At 44.7% G+C, this 10,835-nt stretch overlaps 1 protein-coding gene and 1 pseudogene across 1 annotated transcript; one reads left to right on the top strand and one right to left on the bottom strand.

Annotated features, from left to right (window-relative positions):
* Positions 1 to 3,606: 3,606 nt before the first annotated feature.
* On the bottom strand, positions 3,607 to 4,340 carry LOC147984746 (uncharacterized). The gene is made up of 3 exons (XM_087539798.1): positions 4,160 to 4,340; positions 3,860 to 3,914; positions 3,607 to 3,735 (listed from the first exon to the last, which is right to left on the bottom strand). The coding sequence occupies exons 1-3, from the start codon at positions 4,338 to 4,340 to the stop codon at positions 3,666 to 3,668; spliced, it is 306 nt and encodes a 101-aa protein (XP_087395924.1). The 3' UTR covers positions 3,607 to 3,665.
* Positions 4,341 to 8,039: 3,699 nt separating this feature from the next.
* Positions 8,040 to 9,547, top strand: LOC147984745 (uncharacterized; annotated as a pseudogene).
* Positions 9,548 to 10,835: the final 1,288 nt, after the last annotated feature.

Genomic DNA, 10,835 nt, shown 5'->3' with positions numbered 1-10,835 from the left:
AAATTTCGTAAACCGAACACCCGAGTTCGTATTTTTGACGCCATTTCTAAACGGCTAATCCAATTGAGGCAAATAATATGGCGTCGGAAAGCTTATGAAAATGCGCTACTTTTTTATGTTAAAAGTTTTTTCTAATTTTGAATGGTTTAAAAGTAATTTAGAAAATGGTACAAGTTCCACTGAGTTCGTATTTTTGAGCTAATTTTTTAACCGTACGTCCAAATGCAGCAAATGATATGGCGTTGGAAAGCTTGAAGAAATGCGAAACTTTTTTGTATATATTGTTTCTCCTAATTCACTATGCTTTTATGTCACTTTTGAAAATGGTTAAAAATGTATTTGTGCCGAAATTTCTACAAACTTTATCGGAATGGGGAAAATAATATACCGCTGAAAAGCTACGGAAAATGCGAAACTTTTTCATGTTGATGGTTTTTCTCTGATTCCTAGCCGTTTTCAAGTAATTTCGAAAACGGCGAGATCATGCGTTCTGCCTTTATCACGAAACAGATTCTTCGAAAATGCACCGCGTGAAGAACCTGGACTTCTCGGCGCATGTACCTGAACTTCACTCTGTTTTTCATGTGATTTTTTTGCTCGTAGGTCTCCATCCACTACTCGTAGCTCTCCATCCACTCACCGGAATTGAGCAAGTGATATACCGGTGGAAAGTTGCTGTAAGCACTTAACTTTCCCGTGTTGATCGTTTTTTCATACTCGCGACGATTTTAAAAGTTTTTCATCTGAAATTCATTCAGTGTAGTAGGTGAACTTCCTGCTGTTTTCAGTTGAACTTCTGTGACGTATTTTCGTTTGTAATTTTCTCATCCATTCGTCAGTGTTACACAAATGTTATTTCCTTTTGTACAAATCTCTCTCACAATAATTTTTTTGATTTTCTTCGACGAAGGACTTGAACTTATAACAACAAAAAAAATTGCCTTTTCTTTTTTGTTCTTTTTTTAATACAAAATGCACGCCGTGTATTACATGAACTTCTAGCAGTTATCAACCTGAACTTCTCTCAGTTACATGAAAATATTTGAGTTTTTTATGAATTTTTAATCTTATTTTTGTTAATCTTTTTTTATGAATTTTGAAGCGCTCTATTTTTAATAGTTGAAATTCTTGTTATTTTATTTTTGAACTTCTTGTTTCCATTCTTTAATAACGAGGAAATCTGAGTTTTCTATAATCATCGAACTTCTCCATCTTTTTAATATGGACTTCCTGGTTTTTTTCTTAATCTTTTTATGAAATTTGAAGCGCTCTATTTTTCAAAGTTGAACTTCTTGTTATTTTATTTTTGAACTTCTTGATTCCATTTCTTTAATAACGAGGAAAATTTGAGTTTTTTATAATCATCAAACTTCTCTATCTTTTTAATATGGACTTCCTGGTTTATTTCTTTAATCCTATTTTATGAATAAAAATATTTTAAGACACCAAACAACATTTTTTGTGTGTGTTTTTGCATTGGTTTGCACATCAAACTGCGTCATCTTTAGAAATTGAACTTCTGCTTTTTCTTTTTGTTTTCTTTCAACATTTTTTAGCATGTCGAACCACGTCATCTTTAGAAATTGAACTTCTCCTCTCTTTTTGTTTTCTTTCAACATTGGTTTACACGTTATGTACCGCGTCATCTTTAGAAATTGAACTTCTCCTTTTTCTTTTTATTTTCTTTCAACATTGGTTTACACGTTGTGTACCGCGTCATCTTTAGAAATTGAACTTCTTCCTTTCTTTTTGTTTTCTTGCATGTTTTACCTTGCATGTTTAAATTTATTTTGAACTTATTGATATAACACACTTGACCTTCTCGAACACAACATTTTGACCTCCGCAAAACATAAATTAAAGCCAAACTTTTGACCTACACAGCATGTACAATTTTCTCGACTTTTTCAAGAATAAACGTTTAAATCGCCCCGTTAGTTTGACATGAACTTTTGCTGCACATTTTCAAATGTCAGCTTGATTTTTCTACAGGAACACCATCTGTACAAAGAACCTCCTATCGATTTAACGAACATAGTGGATTTCTTAATGAACAAACAAGGAATTACTCTCAAAAAACATCTTCAAGTAACGGGATATGTTCCATGTGACCGGAAAAGCACATCTTATCATTTCTTTTACGACGAACAACATCAAGTTCAAACAAAAAACAAAGACAGCAGCACTGCCTAATCTCTCGCAGAAATCTATCTCTCGCACTCAAGCGCACCAACAGCAAACAAACGACGCGGCAGGAGCAAGACGGCACGGCCGACGGTTCTACTCCACTGTGTAATGTAGTTTTTTCATCCGGGAGGGGAGGGTGGAACAGCAGAAGGAAGAAGTTTAGCACGTGGGCAGAGTGAAGGTCATCTTTGGTTGAAGACGAAGGTGGGGAAGAGGTTGGCCAAAGATGTGTGAGGAGGAGGAAGAAATTCGACATCTGGTGGCGGCTCTGACTCCCCTACTCCCGTAGGATGCGAAGTAACAGGAGTTGCGTGTCGTGGCAACGGATGGAGGGTCGTGCCGTGCCGACGAGCGTGAAATGGTGGCGATATGGCCTTGGCGGGATGATGGAGGGGGGGGCCGCGCCGGGGAGCACGACGACGGGATGGGTGGACGCCAGAAGATGCGCCGGAGACCGCGGGATTTTTTAAAAATTGGACTTCTTGGTTTGATTCTTTTTGTAACGTCAAAAATCCTAATTTTCAATAAACATTGAACTGCTCCGTTTTTTTAAGTTGAACTTCTTGTATTTTTTGAAAACAAGGAAAATACGTCTTTTAAAGAAAAACTTTTTAAAATGTTGGTTTTAATGTTGAGATGTGGAAAATCTTATTCCTTTTTAAAACATCGAACTACTATGTTACTTTAATTTGAACACGATTTTTTTTAGAAACGTGAAAGTCCGTCTTTCTTTTTCTAAATTTTCTTTTTTTTCATCTCTGTACTATGTGTGTTCTCATGGCCGAACTTCAAAGTTTAGTTCCTAGTGAATGTTCTAAGATTGTTTCATGTAAACCATGTAGGGTATCGTTTATCTTCCAAGTTTATGATGAGTTTGACATTGTTTCTTAAAAAAACAAATCGAGAGCAATAGATGATATTCCCAAATGCAATTTTTTATACATGAGCTCATTTTGAATTTACATGAACATTGTTTTGAGTGTCGACTTTCCATTTCTTTTTGCATTTAAATTTTCTCAGTATGCGAACAATATTTTTATGTAAACAAATCAAACCATTCCACAAAAGAGTAAAAAAAATGAACACATGGTTAGTGGTTTGTAAATGAAAAATAATTACAAAATATACGCATCAAACCATGAAAAACTAAGTACTTGCTCTTCTAATTACATATGTGATAATAATTTAAGCAATATATAAGCCGGTTGATGGTTTTGTGACAAAGCGGTGCATGTGTCTCCACCACACGTTGATTCTATAAAAAATACCTTATCTTCTCATCGTAGCATACACACACCTTTGTCTATAAAAAAAATCATATACCTTATCTTCTCATCGTAGCATACACACAACTCCATACCGGATGTTCACCCAAATCCGAAGCAGCAGTAGCTTCTTTCCAAGGTAGAAGAGCACATGCATCAGCAGCATCTCATGCTCACTAGAGTGAAAAACGGAAAGAGTAGACGTTGAATCGACTAGAACTTGGTGGAGAGCCGTGCTAGGACTTCACAGCTTCCAGCATATAGCCGTGGTAGAACTTCACACCTGCCAGCGTATAGCTTTTTGTAGAATTTCACCAAGCCTCTAAACGTCTTAAAAGTTAGCTCAATTGACGCACAAGGGAAAAAATAAACTTCTACAACAAATCTCGTTGAATACGCGGACATACAAGCATGCATTATTTTCCTTTACTGCGTTGTCACAGTGCTCGCTCCACACATCTCCTGCACAGTTCAATCAGTAAAAAGAGTTAAGTTCAGTTAAGAAAAATTTTGACAGCAGCAACAGTATCAATATGCAGGAGCACGTCAGGGTCGGCTGCGCCTATAGATATAGTTGAACTTCAGACATGAAAAATAATTAGAAACACAGAAGACAGAACTAGACGGGGGAAGGAATCGATGCTTGATCTGGTTACAATACAACAATAGGGAACAACAGAAAACAGAGATCGAGAAAGAATGCGAACTTGGAGTGTTGATGTGGTGCCCTGAGATGATGAACTCTCCCCTCGTAGAGGTCCATGCGTAGATGTGGCAAGGGACATGGAGGCGGCCGGACACAAGTGGAGGAGGGAGCTCCATAGGGTGGACGTTTGTGGCGGGGCGGCGGCAAGGATTGCCAGGGGGCCGAGCGGATAGGGCGGCCATGGCATTGAGGAGCAGGGGCCCTCCGCCATCAGATTTTTTGGAGAAGATGCTGGCTCGACGGCGTTTGGGGCGGGTGACCAACAGCGGTCGTGTGGAAGAACGGGATCAGTGCCTGAGGGCGCTTCTAGAGCTAGCAGCAGAACACCGTGGTTCGAGTCATGCCTAGTCGTCGGCGCGGGGCTGGCCCGCGCGTGGCAATGTGTGGTGGGGAATTGGGGGCGGCAGTGGCATGGCGGTCAACGGCGGCAACACAGCGCCCGCGAAGGGCACCCCTGGCCCACTCCGATCGGGTCCGGCTAGATCCGTGCGTGCCGGCGCTCTCGGGGACGGTAGTTGTGGCGGCTACTCACTGGATGGTGGCAGCGAAGGAGGCGCGCGGGGTGTCGGCGAGGTCCGGGGCGGCGCCGGCGCGCCGGGGAGACTAGCCGGGCACCGGCGGGATTCCGTTTGGGGGCGCGGGGGTTGCGGGAGAAGGGTGGGGCAGCGAGTCGGAGAAGGTGGAGGGGATCAGGGAAGATCGCGGTCTGATAGCTTTTGGATCTCGGAAAAATCTTGCTCGTGTCCTATATATACAGCGACTGTGATCCAAATAATTATTCTAATCCTAGTATTAGAATAGTGTTATCCTATATGTGTGTGTGTGTGTGTGTCAGCCGTGTGCTTCCCTTGGTGGCAGCAACATCAGTCTATTCTGTTTGCTCCATGTTTGATACAATTCCATATTGATTCTATCTTAGCGCAATCTGAAATAGTCTAATTAATAAACAAACTAACGGTTTGAGGCTTACCTTTTATTTATGTTGTAACTACAGAGAATAGATGACATGGCTGAACTGAATATTGCAGAGGATTTGGATAACCGACCTTCAAATAAATAAAAATTTACTGAATCAGGTGTTCTGGAGCCATCATCAATGTCACCAACTATGTTAGCATCTATTCTAATTTCTGAATGTTCTGAATCGATTGAGCTGGAATCAGATAATCGGATAGATCGTGATCCATTGCCATCACCTCCATCCCCATCTAGCTCGACATTATCTCCTGTTTTCCCATTACATGATGTTAAGGAACCAAATTCAAATAAAGAGATCAAAGTTGATGATACATATATTTTTTGAAACAGATGATTCATGGGTTGACTAGCAGCTAGATCGGGAGCAGCCGAGTAGGGGAGAAACGAACTGAAATCTGGATCTTGCTTGTCCCACCAGCCAGTTGAGGGCTGGAGTCGTCGGCTGGCATCGTCGTCAGGCGTCACCTAGGTTAGAGAATTGAGAATCGGCCTACTGTCTGGTTCGTGTCGGGTGAGAGTGGATTGGAGTATGGACGCTGTCGGTTGATGGGTGGGCTGCTCTTAGTGCTCTACTGTTTTGGGCTCCAGATTGTAGACTGCTTAAAGGCTTGTGGTTGTGGGATGTATAAGCACAAAAGACATTGCAAAACATTTACAAATGAAATATAATATTTCAAAAAAATATTCATCAGCATAAAAATGATTCCCTCTTAAAAATTATTCTTGAATTTCTATTTAAGAAAAAATCTTCTCAAAATAAAAAGTAATATTCGTGTTTTCTGAACAACAAAACATAAAATTGATAGAAGACTATTTCATACACAACTACTCTTTCATACCATGAAATGAAAGTACGGAGCTAAAATAGATCATGACCAACATTGTTAGGGTACGTCCAAAATTCATTGTTCAATAAAAAACACTCGGTGTAATTTTATTTCAAACGTTTGTTAAAATTGGATTAAAAGAATGTTGCATAATAACAAGTGGAGCAGGTTTCAATTTTTTGCCTGATGCAATGTACGGGTATTTGTACTAGTATATATAAGATTGTAGAGCAGTAGAGATCGACCGTGTCACTTTCTGCGTGGATCACGCTACGATTTCCCGGAGATCTTTCATCCCCACGTCACGGCGGGAGGCCTCTCCCTCGCCGCCGCGAGTTACTTGCACACTGGCACACTTTGCCTAGCTGTTACGGAGTGCAGATCGATCCATATCTTCCAACCGCTCCAAAGTGATCACAGCAGGATCCAGTAGTTGTACCATCGGATCCTTGTGATGGGCACTGATAGGCTTACACGTGCCACTCGTTCAGCAACCTTTGCTAGGTTCTCTCGCGGCGTTGTGCAGCTCGTGAGCCTCTGTTATCAGTAGACTCTTTGGCCTAGTTAACCCGCTAGATAGCTTGATGGAGATGGTTAGAGTACTACTCCATCCCTTTATTATTATAAGATGTTTAGGATATTTTAATACGAACTATATACAAACTAAAATAAATAAACAAACACACTAAATATGTTTACATACATCCGATTTTTTTTAAGTTAGAACATCTTATAATAGTTAACGACAATAGTGAACGAAAAATGTACTTACGTAATTGTGTGATGATATCCTTATATTATTTTCAAATACACACCCGCGGAGTGCATGAAGCACATCATTTATCATGTCCCAAAGAGGGAGATAACTAGATGTCTCGTAACCCTTCGTTGTGCCTCTTGCGAGTGGCGATAAGGGATTTCTCGCCTCCTATCGGCGCCGCGGCAGGTCTGCCTCGGCTCCCGTCATCTTAGGTCATGGAGGTTTGATGGACCTAGGGCCTTGCCGGTGGTAGGGCTCATGCTCTTTTTGTGTACGTTTAGGGTTTGTGTCTTGCTTAGGAAGGTGAGGGGGAGGCCACTCTATGAAGATGCAATAAGGTTCTTCCACCTAGCCTCAACCCGGTGGTGCATCTAGTGTCGTCAGAGGGCGCGTGAAGGTGTGTCTCCAGCATACGTCACCGGATTTGGTAGACGTTTGTCTTCAGTGGCTCTATTTGGATTCAGTGTTTGTTCGTCTGCATTTGTGTGTCTATAGATTGAATATTTTTAATCTGCACTTTTCTTCATCGATCACAGTTGTTGTTTTGGTGCCTTGGTCATGTTGGGCCTTGGCATGATGACTTCCTAGTTTTCCACTACAACAAGATTTTCCTGACTCTGGTAAGATAGGGGCGATGACGGTGGTGCATCTTCAGCTCGCTCCAATCCTTGTAATCATCGCTAGGTGGTCTATTGAATAAAAAGAGTCAGGAAAATTTTAAGCACAAAAGAGCTCAACAAGATTTTTATTATTTCTTATGTTCTTTGTACTGTCATATTTAATAATGAATAGATGAAAAGAATTTGCAAAATAAAATAAAATAACTAGGACATCTAATGCTCTAGCATTACACATTTTCAAAAATAAGACGATGCTACATAGGAATCCCTATGGTCAGCCCTGTGTCATTTCTATTACAATGATTTCTGGAAAAAAACATTATTCGAATGAGATCATCTATATTCCAATGATATCTAAGCTAGGTATTTACCCATGCGTTGCTACATGGTAGAAATATTCTATTACATTAACCCATAATTTACCTATCCACATTACATGATTGCATAAATAAATGTAAATTCAGTCCTTGATTTTATATTGTAATCACTTTTTTACTTACGAAACAAAATATAATTTATTTGTTAAGTCAACAAAGATGTGACTGTTAAGGTGATTTTCAAGGAATGTTCATTAGGAAAAATAGTTAACTGCCCCTGCTTGCAACAGGGACATTAGATATATGCCTTTAGAATTTCCATGCATATATCCATCATCACGTTTTAACGAAAATGTAGTTGATATTTTTGTTGGAAACATGACAGCGACTCCACCTCGGGAGGGAAACGGACTGGACCGATTCCTACGGATGCACGGCGCCCACGGTGATCGCGGTGCCCATGCTCCCCACGTTCCCCACGATGAGGCTTTTCTGTTACGACGTGTACATGAGCTCTCTTGACTGTATCTCTCTCGGGCGTTTATATAATCCCTACTATACATTAATACAAGTCATCAGTTCAAGCATCATTCACTTTCTTGGTATCAGAGGCCCCGGTTCCCTCCTCTTCGCTTCTGCCATGATGAACCGGTGCACTCTCAGGCGCACTCGCTCCTTCGGCGATGCAGACGCTACCGTGTGCCTTGCTCCATTTCCCGTGGCGCCCGTCACCGCCGTTCCTCCCGTAGCACCTGCCGGCGCCCGTCTTCCCAGTGCCCCTACTGCACGCCTACCGGCCTGACCCAGTGTCCGGCCCCTTCGTGCCCTGCCGGTCGGCGCACTCGCTCTCGCCAACAACGTCCAGGTTCCAGTTGTTCCCCTTCCCCCATCCATGCACCATGTGAGCATTACCTCCTTCATCCCCTTCGAGTTGAGCCTGGAGGCCAACAATTACTCGAAGTGGCGCCAGCTCTTCCTCTATGTTCTCCACAAGTTCAACGTGGAGGACCACGTTCTGGAGGAAGCCGATCCGCTCCATCAGGGGCCGTGTGGAGGAACGACGACATCACCCTGGTGCTGTGGATCTACGCCACAATCTCGGATGATCTCTATGACATCATCATGACGCCGCAGAGCACGGCCTACCACATGTGGCACGCCCTGTACATCTACTTCTGCGACAACGCCACCGGGCGCACCGTCCACATCGGCGCGCAGTTCCGTGCCACAGTGCAGGGGGACTCCTCCATCGGCGAGTACTGTCGCCGCCTACAGTCCCTCACCAACGCGCTGGCGGAGGTGGACGAACCCGTCACCGACCACGCCCTCACCCTCCAGCTGGTGCGCGGCCTGAGCCGCCGTTTCCATGTGATAGGGACTCTGCTACCGATGCAGGTTCCCTTTCCCAGCTTCAGCGAGGCGCGCTCCCGCCTCCTTTTGGAGGAAATTTCTCTCGGCGAGCGTGAGCGCCTCGAGGGGGCCACCGCCCTCGCCGTCGGCCACGTCTCCGGCGGCTCCTCCTCGGGCGACCGCGGCTCCGACCGTGGCAGCGACAGGTAGTCCGGCGCACGCGCCGACAAGGGAAAGGGGCCTGCTGAGGCCCCCGAGCACCCCACTCAACACGAGCACCGTGGCCGCGGTGGGCGCGGCCGTGGACGTGGACGTGGCAACGGCGCGTCCTCCTCGAGCTCCTCCGCCGGGCGTGGCCAGGCGACTCCCATGCCGTGGATGGCTACTTCGCGCCGTGGTGTTCGGCGCTTCCATCCGCCCAGTAGTGGCGCGCGCCCTGGGCGCCGCCCAATTGTAAGGTCATTTCCCTACTTTGTGTGTTTGGAGGAGGATGGCAACCCTTTATTGGCCTAATCTCATGCTAAGTGTTTCAGATTTCGGTTTTAGGCCTTCTTCGGTTAGCTATTCTCTCTGAAGAAAAAAGATCGAAGGCGGTGTTTTCTACATGTTTGTTTATCTCTTTTGGTCATAGGGAACCCGTACTATCAAGAGGGAATCCACATTGGAAAGTGTTGGGGGTATCATTTCACGTACACTTACCTCACCCCTCTCTTGCCTTCCTAAACTGTGAGAGAGAACTCCTCCCTTTCTTTCCTACTGCTTACTGTGGGCTCCAGCAGTTGAACCGCTCTCTGGAGCGGTTGTACCGCTGGGTCTTGGCGCTGACTAGTTTTGTTCGAGCGGTTGTACTGCTACTTCCGGGCGGTGGTACCGCCAATGCTCAGCAAAGACTAGGGCGGTTGTTCCGGCCAGGCACCGCCCAAGTACCGGTCAGGCCTCTGTTTTGATGCGGTACTCAGGCGGTGCTGTCCCGGTTGGTCCGGTCGTACCGGTACCACCGGTGTCTGGAGCGGTTCTACCGCTCAGGACTTAGCCGCCCGAGCGCTCAAGGCCATGCAGTTGCACCGGCCCGGTACCGCTCGACTACCGCACTCAGGGGTGACTCCCTTCTGTTCCTATGCGGTGGTTGAGCGGTGGCTGGGCGGTTGGTCCGGTTGTTCTTCTCAACCGGTACTACCGCCTGGTCGCCCGGTTGTACCGCCTGGTAGGCTTCTGCACGTAAACCGTGAGTCCCGGTTGTACCGGGACCAGGAGCGGTTGTACCGCTGCACTACTGAGAACACGGTAATAGTTGGATTTCTAGGGTTGCTATATAAGGGTGCTTCTTCCACCTACCACATTTACCTCTTACCTCTCTCTTTCCACCATTAATGCTACTCAAGCTCTCTTTGCCCGATCTCTCTCTCTGGCCACTCAAACTTGTTGATTTGCTAGGGATTGAAGGAGGAGACCTAGATCTACACTTCCACCAAAGGATATTTGCTTCCCCCATAATTTCTTGTTTGGATTTTGTTACTCTTGGGTGCTTTGTGCACCCTAGACAGTTGAGCTCACCTTGGAGCCATATTCCATTGTGGTGAAGCTTCGTGGTTTCGTTGGGAGCCTCCAATTAAGTTGTGGAGTTTGCCCCAACCTTGTTTGTAAAGGTCTGGTCGCCGCCTCCAAGGGCACCAATAGTGGAATCACGGCATCTCGCATTGTGTGAGGCGTGAGGAGAATACGGTGGCCCTAGTGGCTTCTTGGGGAGCATTGTGCCTCCACGCCGCTCTAACGGAGACGTACTTCCGACGTACTTCCCTTCAAAAGGAAGGAACTTTGGTAACAC

Source organism: Triticum urartu, chromosome 2A, assembly GCF_056163025.1.
Source record: "Triticum urartu cultivar PI428250 chromosome 2A, HENAU_Tu73, whole genome shotgun sequence".
Taxonomy (NCBI): domain Eukaryota; kingdom Viridiplantae; phylum Streptophyta; class Magnoliopsida; order Poales; family Poaceae; genus Triticum; species Triticum urartu.
This window is presented reverse-complemented; position numbering and strand designations above follow the sequence as displayed.